Source organism: Schistocerca cancellata, chromosome 11 (assembly GCF_023864275.1).
Source record: "Schistocerca cancellata isolate TAMUIC-IGC-003103 chromosome 11, iqSchCanc2.1, whole genome shotgun sequence".
In the NCBI taxonomy this organism is placed as follows: domain Eukaryota; kingdom Metazoa; phylum Arthropoda; class Insecta; order Orthoptera; family Acrididae; genus Schistocerca; species Schistocerca cancellata.
This window is the reverse complement of record NC_064636.1, coordinates 58,335,287-58,353,055: the sequence shown is the minus strand read 5'-3', so window position 1 is coordinate 58,353,055 and position 17,769 is coordinate 58,335,287. Positions and strand designations below refer to the sequence as shown.

At 43.9% G+C, this 17,769-nt stretch overlaps 1 protein-coding gene across 1 annotated transcript in view; it reads right to left on the bottom strand.

The window, feature by feature from the left end:
* LOC126108624 (something about silencing protein 10) overlaps positions 1–17,769 on the bottom strand; it is a 155,766-nt gene that overhangs the window by 37,417 nt on the left and 100,580 nt on the right. The window contains exon 7 of the mRNA XM_049913937.1: positions 1,483–1,677. Coding sequence (XP_049769894.1) covers positions 1,483–1,677 — 195 coding nt within the window. The remainder of the gene's footprint in view (positions 1–1,482; positions 1,678–17,769) is intronic.

Here is a 17,769-nt window from a genome sequence, read left to right as displayed (position 1 = left end):
GAAGCCATTCCATGCCCACTGTATTCACCTGATCTTATGGCCACAGAGTTTCACCTTTTACATTGTCTGTCAAACAACCTTCGAGGAACTTCATTTCTGGATGAAAAGTGTGCTCTGAACATGCCTCTATACAGTGTTCATCTCAAAACCATGTGACTTCCACAGTCGCGTAATCAAGAAGTTACCCCAGCATTGGCAGATTGTTCTAAATATTGAACAAGAATATATTATTGATGACTAAAGTTTTTGTTATGTGCATCTGTTAAAAAACGTATGGAAAAATGCTACAAACTTAGGCACCAACTTGATAATATATTGTTTCTAAAATGAACTGATACTTCAGAAATATCCAGTTATTATTTGATGTAAACTATTGTACATATAAGCCATTTGTGAAAAATATAGACATGAATGATTCTCTATGGTCTGTAGATGTAAGACTGTTGTATCTTTGGTTTATGTTACTCTTGCTGGAGGGAATTGGTAGTGAGCTGTGATGATGATCAGACATGGGGAGGCAAGACTGTAACTTGTTTCCATTGCACCTACTGGTATGAAGAAACCTGAAAAATCATTTTGTGCTTATTCAAGAGTGAAGACAATATATTTCACAGTGATTTTAACTGGTGTATCGTTTTAAAGAAATTTTGTTTATACCTAGTTACATTATTCTGAGAACACGACAGAACTGTACGATTGACAATTTTGTCGGATGAAGGAATTACAACTGAATACTAAGAGGAAGACAAAGATTAACATACTGTTCTTAAACATTTTCGAGATCTAGGTAACTTCTCAATGAAATCATATCCCATTTTATTTTAGGACAACAAGGAACAACAACAGCAGCAGCAGCAGTAACAACAGCAGCAAAAAACTTAAGAGCAGTATTATTTTCAACTACTGACTTCCATTACATGGTGTGTTAATGTATTATAGTTATTTGTTTTCAAATCGCCCAGTAGATCTAGGATCCTTGCCCTGCAATTTCTTTTAATCGATCCTACTTCTTATCTCCAAAGACAGAACTGTCACTGTTCTTTTATTATTATAGTTATTTAACAATATTTTAATTATACGGCAGGACATTATTTTAATTATATGGCAGTACAAGGTGACTTTAGAACTCCCACTCAATTTGAGAGAGTTGGGGTCACTGATATCGACCCAAACATGTCAGGACATGTAACGCAAGAGTTCTACTATCATAAAGACGTTTGCTCCATCACAAATGGGGCCTGCATAGAGCACCTGTAATGTGAGTTAAAAGCTCAAGGGATGCTCTTTCTAGTGATACATGTCTATTTTGTCTACGTGTCACAGTTTTTGGGCAGTCATCTGCCGAAACCCCGGAGGTACTAAAGAATCGCACAGTACATGTGGTTACATACTAAATATTTTGCGTCTCACAGTCGAGTACAGGCCGGCAGCCACACTGCACAATTTAATATGTACAGTCAGAAAGCCGGCGCAGCTACTTACCGTGCAGAGGCCGTCACGGTGTCCCAGTCAGCAGCGAGGACGGTGGCCAGCTGCGGCCGCACCACCTCCCGGAAGACGCCCTCTGCCTGCACCAGCAGCTTGCGGTATTTGGCCAGCCGCCCCACAACGGGATGTGCCGCCACAGGTGTGCGCAGAGCCTTCAGCAGCAGGTAGAACGACACGTTGCTGCAGTAGCTGTGGACCACACAGAGCAGAGCCTTCAGTAACATCTACATCTACACGGTTACTCTGCAATTCACATTTAAGTGCCCGGCAGAGGGTTCATCGAACCATTTTCATACTACTTCTCTACCATTCCACTCTCGAATGGCGCGTGGGAAAAAGGAACACCTAAATCTTTCCGTCCGATCTCCGGTTTCTCTTATTTTACTGTGATGATCATTTCTCCCCACGTAGGTGGGTGTCAACAAAATATTTTCATATTCGGATGAGAAAGTTGGTGATTGAAATATAGATCTCGCCGCATATCATACGAGTAATACTCTCACTCCTATTGCACGACAACACAAAACGAGTTGTCCTTCTCTGCACTTTTTTGATGCCCTCTGTCAATCCTACATGGTAAGGATCCCATACTGTGCAGCAATATTCCACCAGAGGACGGACAAGTGTAATGTAGACTGTCTCTCTAGTGGGTTTGTCACATCATCTAAGCATTCTGCCAACAAAGCGCAGTCTTTGTTTCACCTTCCCCGTGATATTATCTATGCGGGCTTTCCAATTTAAGTTGCTCCTAATTGTAATTCCTAGGTATTTTGTCGAATTGACAGCTCTTAGATTTGTGCGACTTATCGTATACCCAAAATTTATCGGATTTCTTTTAGTACCCATGAGGATGACCTCGCACTTTTCTTTGTTTAGTGCAAATTGCCACTTTTCCACCAGACAGAAATTCTCTCTAGATCATTTTGTAATTGGAATTGATTGTCCGATGATTTTACTAGACGGTAAATTACAGTGTCATCTGCAAACTAAGGGGGCTGCCAAGATTTTCACCTAGATCATTTATGTAAATCAGAAACAGCAGAGGGCCTATGACACTACCTTGCGGAACGCCAGATATCACTTCTGTTCAACTCGATGATTTATTGCCTATCACTACGAACTGTGACCTCTCTGAGAGGAAATCACGAATCCAGTCGCACAACTGAGACGATACTCCCTATGCACGCAATTTGATTAATAGTCGCTTGTGAGGAACAGTATCAAAAGCCTTCTGGAAATCTAGGAATATGGAATCGATCTGATATCCCTTATCGACAGCACTCATTACTTCTTGGGAATAAAGAGCTAGCTGTGTTGCACAAGAACAATATTTTCTGAATCTGTGTTGGTTATGTATCAATAAGTCATTTTCTTCAAGGTGATTCACAATGTTCGAGTAGAGTATATGCTCCAAAATTCTACTGCAAGTTGAGGTCAGCGATATGGGTCTGTAACTCAATGGGTTAGTCCTATTTCCTTTCTTGAATATTGGTGTGACCTGTGCTACGTTCCAGTCCTTAGGAACAGACAGGTAAGACACGTAGCCACAGTAGCTGTGGACTGCACAGAGTGGGCGGCGCCGTTCCTTTAACTGCACTACTTCCCGAATGTCGGGTCAGCAGGTGGGAACTCGGCACAGTAGCAATGCCTCGGCAGGTGGGCATAAAAAACCACACCCAAAACCGATGTGTTGCCACCACAGCAAGAGGTTCGCCGTCAAGATAAAGCCGCGGCTCAGGGTGAACAGTGCGTCGCCAGCACAAATGCATAACGCAGGTCTCGGCAGCCGAAAACTGGAAGCCGTGCGCTACAGCCCAAGACTGCACCTTGCGGATAGCGCCCTGTAGCTGACGTTCAGCAACTGCAATGCCTGTGGAGCTATAGTAGAGGCAGAAGTCGCCACCATACACGGAAGCTGAGACAGACATTCCCACCGTCGCAGGGAGCCCATTAATTGCAATTAAAAACAGGCAGACACATAAGACAGATCTCTGCGGTACCCCATTCTCCTGAACTCGTGGGGAACTATGGGAGGCCGCAACTTGCACGCAAAAGGTACAATGAGACAGAAAATTTTGTAGGAAAATCGGCAGCAGACTCCAAAGACCCCAACCGTGAAGCGTAGAGAGGATGTCAAAAAAGACAGTGACGAGGTGCTGACAGTGGGCAAAGTCCATACGGATGGCAGACTCCAGGCTCACCAGATTATCGGCGGCAGAGTGGCCTTTACGGAATCCACCCTGAGACGGGAATTCACCCTCGACCCAGATACAGTTGTAAAGGTCTAGGAGGCGTCGCTGGCAATCCGCCGAGAGGTGTTTGAGCATCTGACAGTGGATGCGATCTGGCCCGGGAGCCGTATCAGGGCAAGTGGCTAGGGCACTGTGGAATTCCCACTCACTGAACGGAACATTGTAGGATTCAGGATGGCACATGTGAAATGAAAGGCTCTGACGTTCCAACCGTTCTTTCACAGAGCGGAAGGCCAGTGGGTAATTCGCAGAAGTGGAACTGAGAGCAAAATGGTCTGCTAAGTGGTTTGCAATTATGTCGAAGTCGGTACAAACTGCTCCATTCAGTGAGAGTGCACGGACGCTGACAGGGGTCCGACAGCCACAGAGTCGCCTGATCTCGGCCCAAACCTGCGATGGAGAGATATGGAGGCCAATGGTGGAGACATACCTTTCCCAGCACTCCTGCTTGTGTCGGCGAATGATGCGGCGGGCCTGCGCACGGAGGCATTTAAAGGCGATCAGGTTTTCTAATGAGGGATGCCACTTGTGACGCTGGAGCGCCCGCCGGCAATCTTTACTCCCCTCAGTGATCTCAGGCGACCACCAAGGCACAGTCCTCCACCGAGGGGACCCAGAAGAATGGGGAACGGCAGATACTACGGCAGTAACGATGCCGGTGGTGACCGAGTGAACCACTGCGTCTATAGCTTCATTGGAAAGAGGCTCAATAGCGGCAATGGAGGAGAACAAGTCCCAGTCAGCCTTATTCATAGCCCATCTGCTGGGGCGCCCAGAAGAGTGACGCTGTGGCAGTGACAGAAAGTGGTCACTACCACACAGGTCGTCATGCACACTCCATTGGACAGACAGTAAGAGGCTAGAGCTGCAGATCGAAAAGTCGATGGCTGAGTACGTGCCGTGCGCCACACTGAAGTGTGTGAAGGCACCGTCATTTAAAATTGAAAGGTCGAACTGTGCCAACACTTTCTCAGTGACAGTGCCTCTGCCACTTGCCACCAATCCACCCCACAAAGGGTTATGGGTGTTGAAGTCGCCCAGTAACAGAAAAGATGGCGGCAATTGGGCTATCAGCGCAGCCAGGACATGCTGCGTGACATCACCATCCAGTAGAAGATACAGACTGCAGACAGTAACAGCCCGAACAGCGACAGCCTCTAAAGGTGTCTGTAGAGGGACACACTCGCTGTGAAGGGAGTGAAGGACGTAGATGCAGACGCCACCAGATACCCTCTCGTAAGCTGCTCGGTTCTGATAATAACCCCGATAGCCACGGAGGGCGGGGGTTCGCACTGCCGGAAACAGAGTTTCTTGAAAAGCAATGCAGAATAAAAGGTGAAGGCTTAGAAGTTGTCGGAGCTCAGCAAGTTGGTGGAAGAAACCGCTGCAGTTCCACTGGAGGATGACACTGTCCACGGCCGAGGAAGGTGTGAAGGGACCGAGGAGGCAAATTACATCACTGGGTCACCTGCCACCACCGATCAAGTACCGGCAGGAGCGACGTCCGTCACGTACGAGGAACCGGCGAGATCGAGGTCCTCAGCGGATGCAAGAATCTCCACCTCAGCCTCAGACGCAGAGCTCGTAGGTAGCGGTGGAGTAGGTGCCACCACAGGTTCCTCGGCCTTAGAGGTCTTCAATTTTGCTTTCTCGTGCTGTTCCTTTGCTAGCCCTTGCCGGGAGGGCTTCGTCGAGTCAGTCGCCGGGAGTGAAGAGGATCGCGAAGCTCGATGACCAGCGACCTGTGGCTTCTTCAGCCACTGGTGGGTGTCTGCTGTGCTGCTGGTAGGAACCTGGGAAGGGAGTGACCCAAAGGATCCATTCCTAGCGAGAGAAACCGAAGAAGACTTACACTTCTCCGGCTTAGAAGTGGAGACCGCTGTCCCCGGTGGTTGAGGGGATGCTGCTCCCGAGGCAGGTGGTGCGGGAACAACAGAGAGAGAAGTGGCACCCACCGTCAAGGGGGCAGGTGTGGTCCTCTGGCTTTGAGAGCTGATGGTAGGTGGCACAGCTACGGGAACTGTAGCAGGAGTGACAGTGGTGGCATAAGATGACGTATTGCGTACTGGATTAAGTCGTTCAAATTTCCACTTAGCCTCAGTGTAGGTCAGTCGGTCCAGGGTGTCGTATTCCATCATTTTCCTTTCCTTCTGTAGAATCTTATAGTCCGGCGAGCAAGGGGGATGTTCTCCACAGTTGACACAGATGGGAGGTGGGGCACACGGAGTATCAGGATGGGGTGTGTAGTAACCAAAACCAAGTGCGGGAACGCCTCGAGCTGCAGATCGGAGCCGCCAGGCAGGGAAGCCAGCAGCGGTGGAGCACGCACCACCGGGTAAACACAAGGACGAGTTGGACGACAGACCGACGACAACTGACTATGACAGACACAACAAGGAAGAGATAAAAAACGGAGGCTGGTAGAAACCACAACACCAAACACCAACAGTAAATCCGCTTGGAACCAGAGCCAGGCAAATGTCAACAACGAGCAATGACCAGAACGCAGTACCGCCGAGATAGAGAAGCAATCCAGAGTGAGTACCAGACTGACTGGACTAGGGCAGAGCAGGTTCCTATATACGAAACCGGAGGGAGCGGCTATTGGTCGCGGTCTGCACGTGGTGTAGCAGTGGTGCCCTTGCTGCGCGAGAGCCACTGCGCTGAAGAGCTGCCGCAGACGCGGAGCCCTCTATGGGCTGGCCACATCCATTTGTTCTGGAGCGTGTTCGACTTCCGCGGTAGGAGTTACTAGACGATGGATGACCAGAATCGCGACATATGAGGCCGGAAGCACAGCGGGAAGACATATGGCCGAACTTCCGACACTTGAAGCACCACATCGGGGGAAGGATATACGGCTTGACATCGCAGCGGTAGACCGTCACCTTGACCTTCTCAGGTAATGTGTCACCCTCGAAGGCCGAGATGAAAGCACCGGTGGCAACTTGATGATCCCTCGAACCCCAGTGGATGCGCTGGACGAACTGGACACCTCGTCGCTCTAAGTTGGCCCGCAGTTCGTCATCGGACTGTAAAAGGAGATCCCTGTGGAAAATAATGCCCTGGACCATATTTAAGCTTTTATGGGGGGTGATATTAACAGAAACATCCCCCAGCTTCTTACAAGCGAGCGAAGTTCGTGACTGGGCAGAGGATGCCGCTTTTATCGAGACTGACCCTGACCGCAATTTGGACCAGCCCTCCACCTCCCCGAACTTGTCCTCTAAATGCTCTACAAAGAACGGAGGTTTCACAGACACAAAGGATTCCCCGTCAACTCCGGTACAAATGAGATACCGGGGCGAATACATTTCGCAGTCATTCGTAGCCTTTCATTCGTCCCACGGTGTGGCCAGGGAGAGGAACGATTTGGGGCCATACACGTTAGCTTTAAAGTGAGCCCTCGAATGCTTAGAGACTGCTGGTGGCTGGCCACCAGCAAGAGAAGATGTGCCATGCTTCACTGCGTGTCATCCACCCTGATGCCACCTACTCCGACCGAGGGATTTCCCCACGGGCGCCACCCAGCCTCAGCAATAGCCACCTGGCAGGATGGCCATTGCCGGGAGTCCCAATGCCCCAGGGTGACGGGCATCTACTCCTCGGCATACGTGGGGAGTTAACGGCGCAGGCATCAGTAGAGCAATACCTGTGTTGTCAGGAGGCTACAAGCAACAGGGTACATGGCGACCCCACCACAACGGACTGGCTACCATGCTGGATATTACGTGCAATAAAGTCCACGGTTGTCGCCTCCACAAAAAGCAACACTGCACAGTGCATAGTGGAAATTGCACCGAGGAACGTATCCTCGCCCGAGAGATGGAGAATGAGCGGGACGGCAATGCGACGACGGTAAAGCTGGCTAGAGGTCTCTATGCATGATGGACAAAATGCACCGTGTAAGGCGCCCTTCCCCAATTGGCTCAATCTTCGGAAGAATTTGGAAAGATGGAGGTCAAACCCGACAGGGGACCATCATGTATAGGCCGAAATGTTTGAGACTCCTTTTAGTCGCCTATTACGACAGGCAGGAATACCGCAGCCCTGTTCTAACCCCCGAACCCGCAGGGGGTTAGGAATATTTGTGTCTTTCTGTTCACAGCCAGTAAAGAAAGGATTGGTGACAAATTGTTAAAGGGTACAACTACCAGACATGTTATGTGTTCTTTCATTACTTATTTGCATATCCCTAAGTCAAACCACACTGAGATCAAATTGCCCATCATCTCTTTTCATTTCTTGCATGTATCTTTATGTAAAAATAATGTTAAGATGATCGGTCAATTTCCACTGAACAATGACATTGGCAATCGTTTCCATGGCCTGAAGGTCTTCTGCCCCACAACATTATTGGACAGCAATTTGCATCTGTTATCAGTAATAAATAATTTTATGTTCTCATATTTTTTGTTTATGTCTGTCATCTATGGACATTTTTCTTGTCCATTCTGGAAATGAACAACAATCAGTAATTTTCTTTACTGTGACATACTGGAAAAGCTTTTCTTAGTAGTTCTCCAAAAATCTTTCCATGTACCATCAATTCATAGAGAAAGAGAGAAACGTTTCAACATCAGTTTCCTGAAGCTGTATAATGTGCTTCATAAAATCACTGTAATGAGAGAGAGAGAGAGAGAGAGAGAGAGAGAGAGAGCACCTTTGGTTACTTCCAAAAGCTGTCAAGTATAAAAAAAATTCTATACTTTAACTGAGCAGCTAGTAGCAAGGTTGCTGGTTTGATTTTTACTGAACATACCTTATTTAACTTTATCATCAAATTGGGATGTTAATTAACAAATGATGGATAATAATGTTCTATTATATTTTTGTTTTTAATTAGTAATCACATGAAAAAGTGTAATAAAATAAGATATGGTAGAAAAATGCAAAATGTCTTGTTGTTCAAAGAAAAAATTATATGTCCCAATTGTACATTTTTAATATTGTGTTTGAATTTATTCATAATCTCAAGAAATAAAAAAAAAATCTTTATTTTGTGTTTCACGTTTTTGTTCCATATTTAATAATGATTATTAGCAGTTTCATGTGTCTGGTGGTTAAAAATGAAACAATGGAAAATCCAGGATGAAATAATGACAATATTATGAAAAGAGCAGATCCCTACTCACCATACAGTGGAGAGGTTGAGTCGCAGACAGGCACAACAAAAGAAGAGTTGGCTCCAACAGCCAGAGACAGCAGTGGTGTGTATGAGCTGGGTTTACAGGAGTGTGTGTGTGTGTGTGTGTGTGTGTGTTGTATAATTTGGAAGAAGGCTTTTTGGCCAAAAGCTTATTTGTTAACAGTCTTTCTTTTTTTGTGCATATCTGTGACTCAACATCTCCACTATATGGTGATTAACAATCTATTCTTTTCATAATATTGTCATAGTTAAAAATGAATTAAATGATTAAAATTGTTAATTATTAGCAACTCTCAAGTTGAGAATAAATGCAGAATTCAAATGAAAAGAAAAGAAAAAGTTACATATAGTGAAAATCCACCCGACAACCTCACAATTGCAAGAGGAGAACACCACGCACAGAGGTGCAGGTGGCTGAGCTACAAAACTAAAAAATTTCTGTAGTCAACAATGCTAGGAAATCTGTAAAGATGATTTTTTTTTTTTCGAGTGTATTTGGAAAGTGCATCATACCACTCTGAGGAATTTATGTTTGGGCACAGACCTTCAAATCCTGTAAGTATTCAGAAAATCGAAGGAGGTCACTTCTTATGTCTCCTTGTGATATAAAATGAGGGCAAACCAAAAAGTAATGCCATTTCTTAAAAAAAGAAACTTTCTGTTGGGAACAAAACAGTGCTAGTAATAATTTCTCTACATAAAATCTCACAACCTCTATGCAACTGGTCTACTCATCACACAGAAAGTTGAGTAGCAGACAGGCAAAATGAAAATTAATCTACAGGGCCTAACAAAAAGGTATGGTCGAACTGTCAGGAAACATTCCTCCCATCTAGGGGAAGAATACACTATGTTATATAGATGTGGGTCCAGAAATGCTTTATTTCCACATAACAGCTCAATTTTTACAACCTTCCAAAACATTAACCGTCTACTTTGAAACAGCAAATTTGCAGTAAAGTGAGGGTTGAGCCAATATCGAATGAACTATTCACAGAAATGTACCTGCACAGGAAAATCAGCTGCCAACAGGGCCGGCACGTGCCATGTGTGGTACAAATAAGCAGTTTCTCGTGTGGCAGTCTTTAAACGGTCATGTGGCCGACATTACTTGTTGCCGCTAATTGACTTACGCCAATACTGGAATTGTCGTCATCCAGCTGAGGTGTCCTCATCCTTCAAAGCCTTCCTCAGTTGCGAGTAGTAGACTTAAATGTTCCGTGCTCCCTAAGATGACAACCAACTGCTCTGAACATTCTCCTGTAGGGGCACGGTCATTCTGGAAATTTCCCCCAATACACACTTTGAGCACCACTGCCATTACCGTCTGCTAATCCGTGAAGCAAAGGGGCACCACCAGTTCCACATCTGAATACACTTCCACTGCACTGTATAGGAAACAGAGTCCGTGACGAACACTACAGAGTCGGCACTACGTGCTCGACACTGCTACGTTGGTGAAGTTTGTCGCACGTTAACATGGTGCGTGAAGTGAATCACGTATTGACATTACCTTCATTCAATTTGAACAACAAACAATGGTCATGAACCTAAGAATTACAACTTAGTGTACATTATAACCAGACGTAACTGAGATGATAATCTGAATGTTCACGTAAGAAAACATATGGGTGTAATTAGAAGGAAGCTCAGCACTGGCTGTAATTTTGATGGTTTATTGACAGCAAAATTGATTTTCGATCACATAATGATCATCTTCAGTGCTGTAGTGCACAAATTAAAGCTCATAGGCACTGGTGTCAAGTTACTATCAGTAACCAAAGATATGAAACGATCACATTAACTTGACACGAGTGCTTTAATTTGTACTCTACAGCACTGAAGATGATCATTATGTGATCGAAAAACGAATTTTGCTGTCAATAAACCACCAAAATTATGGCCAACGCTGACCTTCCTTCTAATTTAATGTATACGGTCATTGTGCACACAGCACTCTATGTAGTCGCCAATCAACATACGAGTGTGTTCCCAAGATAGATGTGATTATGAAGAGAAGTACAAAATGAGCTCAAACATGAAAATAAAGCATTTCCAACCTGTGTTTCCTGAAAGCTTGGCTATCATTTTTGTTTCATCTAGTATATTACTACGTGACTAAACCAGAATCCGATACCAGTTTAGGGTTGTGTATCTAACAGTGAACGAGAGCAACAAACCTTTGATTATCAATATTTCAAATTACTCACTGGGATCTACAATCTTATATTAAATTTTTAACATAATAAGACAAGTATTACAGTTAGAAACTGTGTCTTTCTTTTGAGGCAGCGTAACTGCCAGTGCATAAATACCCACACTATATTCACCCAGTATTTGAGAAAGACAGTACTCAGTGACTTAAAACCAACTTTACACATAATTTCAAACCTTTACAAACCTTTTTCTCGCTGACACCCTCCAAAAAAATGATTAAAGGAAAAAAGTTTATCACTTATTACATTTTTGCTGTTTGTGCAGTCAAGCTTCATTTACTGACTCTATTCACAACACACTTTGCAGAAAGTGTCTACATATATCACTAAATGTAACTAAAAAATTATATCACAGTACAACACACACTTCAGGAGATATGTAATAAACGGGAAGCATGAAAAACTAGCTTTCATTTAAAATGCAATGCACATTGCCAAGATTATATTTACCTAGTTTTTTATAGGGAGAGTAAGGAGAGTATTAGGAACTTCCAACAACTTTTAAGCATTTATGAAAGTTTTGTTATGTTAATGATATGAATATAATAGAGGGAAACATTCCACGTGGGAAAAATATATACAAAAAACAAAGATTCCGTAACTTACCAAACGAAAGCATTGGTATGTTGATAGAGACACTAACAAACACAAACACAAATTTCAAGCTTTTGCAACCCACGGTTGCTTCATCAGGAAAGAGGGAAGGAGAAGGAAAGACAAAAGGATATGGGTTTTAAGGGAGAGGGTAAGGAGTCATTCCAATCCCGGGAGCGGAAAGACTTACCTTAGGGGGAAAAAAGGACAGGTATACACTCGCGCACACACACACACACACACACACACACACACACACACACACACACACACACACACACACACACACACACATATCCATCCGCACATATACAGACATAGGCCGTTACCCACCAGGCCTCAACCTTAGCTAATTTCAAGTTGCCACCCCTCCTACATCACTTGTCATTCAACAACATCTTTGCCTCTGTACTTCCGCCTTGACTGACATCTCTGCCCAAACTCTTTGCCTTTACATATGTCTGCTTGTGCCTGTATATGTGCGGATGGATATGTGTGTGTGTGTGTGTGTGTGTGTGGGCGCGCGCGCGTGTATACCTGTCCCCTTTTCCCCCCTAAGGCAAGTCTTTCCGCTCCCGGGATTGGAATGACTCCTTACCATCTCCCTTAAAACCCACATCGTTTCGTCTTTCCCTCTTTCCTGATGAAGAAACCGTTGGTTGCGAAAGCTTGAATTTTGTGTGTGTGTTTGTGTTTGTTAGTGTCTCTATCAAAAAATCCAACGCTTTCATTTGGTAAGTTACATCATCTTTGTTTTTAGATATATTTTGTTATGTTAAACATTTTGACTGTGCCTCACTTGGCCACAAGTATTTTACATTTTACTTACTAGTTTACGGAGACAGATACATCTGTTTAAGAGCACATAGCTCAAAACTGTCGTAAAATAGCGTGACAGGAATTTTGCAAGCACAGATTGTTAAGAATTCTTCTACAAAGGTTAACATTCAGTTGCTGTGTATTTCACTGTCATTATGTCACACTTCATCTTTGTAGCGAATGTTGCTTAACTGTTAGAGCACTGCTGCATAAGTAAGTATAAGCAGTGATAAAAAATTTTCCATTTAAGGATTTGCTGTGGCATATAACGCAATATAGCGTGACTCTGATGTGGGTACGTAAGTGTTAACACGTAGCCAATGGCTTAGTGTGACATTCATTTGTTTCCAATGTGCATGCAGTAAATGTGGAAATGAGAGCTATGGAGACATTATTACCAAATGCAATCAAACAGGACCAACACTCTGTTCTTTTTTTCCTGGCTACTGAACAACAAACACCAGTACAAGTCCATAGGAGAATGAAGAATGTGTATGGGGCAGCATGTCTGTTAAAATCCGTGAAAACTGTGACAAGGGGTGTGGCTGCTTCACGGTAATGCATGTTCCCTATACCACAAATGTCATAATGCAGAAGTTATGTCAACTCAAGTCGGAGATGCTTGAGCACTGTAACACCCCGAGAAATCCAAAAACCCAAATAAGAATGTCATGATAATTTAAAGTAGGGAACAGTGTTATTCTGACAGACATGGCAACTTTGACAATAACATAACACCTTAAAGTTTTGATGAACACCAATTTCAATAATTACTGAGTATGTCATGATGTAAAGCTAGAAAGAAAGAAAGGTTATTTTTAATTAGCTATCAAACATCTTAGTAATAACTGCAAATCAGTACGATGAAAGTTAAGTCCAAAGTAATATGTCGGTCAGAGATAACATTTATTGTCAAAGAGAGCTGTAAACGCGGCGAAAAGGAAATTCAATGCATCTACAATGCTCGATCATGGAAAAGTTAGTCACTTGCTAGCTTGCTTGCTTGTTATCAAGTCGAGACAGAGCACCGTTTGTTATAGTACTACAAACAGAATGCTAACAGATTGTTTCTATTAAAAAAAAAAAAAAAAAGTACTGTTGCATGATAGAGATGTGCGGACTTTGTTCTCAGTTATTCTGACTTGAGAACTTGAACTGAAGTGATATTCTGACTGTGTATGACGAGTTAATGTTCTTCAATTACTAGAGATGTTATTTTTGGGCTCGAACTTCATCAAAGTGAACAGTTACAACGAAGAATGGACATAGTATCAAAGACTACAATACCTGATCAGTCTGGAGTAGGAAAAATTAATACGCTCCACACGAAGATAATACAAATACGCCGATTGTAAAAGTTGTCGTAATTGTCACCATCACAGAACTGAAAAGAATCGTAATTGATCTGATCCATCGGTGTGCGTGTGGTGTGATGATTATAAACTAATTGCTAAGAAGGAACAATAAAATTGTTCGTCAGTAATGGAAATATCACGTGTTGGCTCCGTCATTAATTGAACTGTGTGATAGTTGATAATCAAAATTAATTAACTGTGAACATTTTAATTGAAAGAGTGACTTGATGAACAATGAGCACTGAAAGGAGTGTTTTGCCAAAATAATATCACGACGCACGAAAGCAAGATCACATTATAGATTATCTCTGGATTTGCGTCGTGCCGTAGTGAACAATTCTGCCTAGCAATGTAACAACAACTACTGATACTGAACCGCAAACAAATTTTTCCTCACTTCAGTGGTGTGAAATGAAGCCGGTGATGAATGATTCATTCAGTACTGCAATAACTAACTAACCGGGCGTAGCAAATCATCATAAAACCGTAACAGACAATTAAAATCAGCAGTTCACATTGCTGAGAAGACTGTGCGGACTCACAAACGAACTTTGATACATTACACGAGGAACAATTTTCTTTGAGATTTTCAGGTGCTGTTCCACGTTATCCGACGGGGACAACCATCACTGCGCATCGCGTCTCCATTCCACCGACCGAGCTGTAGCAGTAGCGGCTCAACATCAACAGCAACAACAAAAGGGGAGAGGGGGCGTCACAGCACTCACACAATAATCCATATGTCTCCCCATACAATTATCGTGCCTTCAGTCCCTTACAAAAGATCTCTAAGATTTGACACTTCCTGTCGGACGAGGACGTCCGGCAGGCAGCTGCGGACTTCTTCACACAGCAGGACACGGTGTTCTAACAGACGAGTATTTTATCCTGATGCATCGGAGGGACGGTTGCCTCGACGCTCACGGCAATTTTGCCTGACTGGCGTATTGATTCTAGACTGTACGGACCGAGTGAGGTGGCACAATGGTTAGCATACTAGACTCGTATTCGGGAGGACAATGGTTCAAACCCATGTCCGGCCATCCTGATTTACATTTTCCGTGATTTCCCTAAACCACTTCAGGCAAATGCCAGGATGATTCCTTTGAAAGGGCATGGCCGATTTCTTTCCCCATTCTTCCCTCATTTGGTGGGACTGATGACCTCACTATTTGATCCTCTCAACCAACCAACTGTATGGCCTTCAAACATAAACTTTTTGATCACATTTCTGTTTAATGTCCCATAATAAATTAGGATTTAATGTCAACTGATGTCTCGTATGTGTGTGAATTTCTATGTGATGAAGAACGTACTTCTGTAAGTAAAGCATTCACCCAGCAATCATATCTACATCTACATCTACATCTATATCCATACTCCGCAAGCCACCTGACAGTGTGTGGCGGAGGGTACCTTGAGTACCTCTATCAGTTCTCCCTTCTATTCCACTCTTGTATTGTTCGTGCAAAGAAGGACTGTTGGTATGCCTCTGTGTGGGCTCTAATCTCTCTGATTTTATCCTCATGGTCTCTTCGCGAGATATACGTAGGAGGGAGCAATATACTGCTCGACTCCTCGGTGAAGGTATGTTCTCGAAACTTCAACAAAAGCCCGTACCGAGCTACTGAGCATCTCTTCTGCAGAGTCTTCCACTCGAGTTTATCTATCATCTCCGTAACACTTTTGTGATTACTAAATGATCCTGTAACGAAGCACACTGCTCTCCATGGGATCTTCTCTATCTCTTCTATCAACCGTATTTGGTACGGATCCCACACTGGTAGCAACATTCAAGCAGTGGGTGAACAAGTGTACTGTAACCTACTTCCTTTGTTTTTGGATTGCATTTCCTTAGGATTCTTCCAATGAATCTCAGTCTGGCATCTGCTTTACTGATGATCAACTTCATATGATCATTCCATTTTAAATCACTCCTAATGCCTACTCCCAGATAATTTATGGAATTAACTGCTTCCAGTTGCTGACCTGCTATTTTGTACCTAAATGATAAAGGATCTTTCTTTCTATATATTCACAGCACATTACACTTGTCTACACTGAGATACAATTGCCATTCCCTGCACCATGTGTCAATTCGCTGCAGATCCTCCTGCATTTCAGTACAATTTTCCATTGTTACAGCCTCTCGATATACCACAGCATCATCCGCAAAGAGCCTCAGTGAACTTCTGATGTCATCCACAAGGTCATTTATGTATACTGTGAATAGCAACGGTCCTACGACACTCCCCTGCGGCACACCTGAAACCACTCTTACTTCGGAAGACTTCTCTCCATTGAGAATGACATCCTGCGTTCTGTTATCTAAGAACTCTTCAATCCAATCACACAATTGGTCTGATAGTCCATATGCTCTTACTTTGTTCATTAAATGACTGTGGGGAACTGTACTGAATGCCTTGCGAAAGTCGAGAAACACGGCATCTACCTGGGAACCCGTGTCTACGGACCTCTGAGTCTCGTGGACGAATAGTGCGAGCTGGGTTTCACACGACCATCTTTTTCGAAATCCGTGCTGATTCCTACAGAGTAGATTTCTAGTCTCCAGAAAAGTCATTATACTCTAACATAATACGTGTTCCAAAATTCTACAACTGATCGACGTTAGAGATATAGGTCTATAGTTCTGCACATCTGTTCGACGTCCCTTCTTGAAAACGGGGATGACCTGTACCCTTTTCCAATCCTTTGGAATGCTACGCTCTTCTAGAGACCTACGGTACACCGCTGCAAGAAGGGGGGCAAGTTCCTTCGTGTACTCTGTGTAAAATGGAACTGGTATCCCATCAGGTCCAGCGGCCTTTCCTCTTTTGAGTGATTTTAATTGTTTCTCTATCACTCTGTCGTGAGAAGAGGCGGCCACTCCTCTACCAGATGGCAGCATGTGGCTGCTTACATACACCCTCACCCCCACCCTGGTAAGAAGTGCTCAGCCAGGCTGTGTGCCCATCTGGCACTTTGCCTTTCTAGTTACCCGACCACTATTACAGTCGGAGCCATGCTGTGCCCGAGCGACAGAGCAGAAATGCTGGATGTGCTGGCACTGTGTAGGACTTGGTCTGGCCACAAATATTAGATTTCACTATCCTTCTCAGTGTGGTTAGCAAAAGTTCAGTATCACTGAGCCCGTAATGATGCAGTGACCGGTGGAACAAATGGTAGTTCACAGAGGCCTGTAATGACTAAGTTCACATAGTGAACAACTGGCTAGAAACAGAGTCCAAAACACGCGAGGCCGTCAAAACTCACCTCTTCACACAAATTGACATTTCCTCTATTGGGTAAAGCAAACGGCCATAATGTACGAATTTGGGGGTCACAACCTCCTGGCATTGTCATCAAAGATGCAAGAGATTCACCAAAAATGAATTGTTTTGTGCCGTTTCTGCTGATAAAATGGAGGAAACTGTGACAGGAATGTCATAACTCAACATTCTGCAAAATTGGTTGTCAACTCCACAAACATTCCAATGATTTAATTCTTATAGATGACAGTGCCCTGCCTCAATTTTACCTTGAGGTGTAGCTTTATCTTAACATCACCAACCTACAGCCTTGGGTTGGGAGAGGTGGACAACAAGACCCTGTTCACTGGTTTTGGCCTCACAGATCATCAGACCTCACACCTCACAACTTTTTTGTGGGTGTATGTCAAAGACAGTCTTTATCCCACCCATGGCAGCTACTCAACAACAGTTGGGAAATCAAACTGCTGAAGCTGTCATTTCAATAAAAAGGGACATGTCAATTCACGTGTGGAATGAAATAGCCTACTGTTTCAATGTTTCTTGAGGAACACACGGTGTTCTTGTCGAGCATACAGTATAGTGTCTGTGCGGACATAAAACTTTGAAACTTCCTCTATCCAGTGA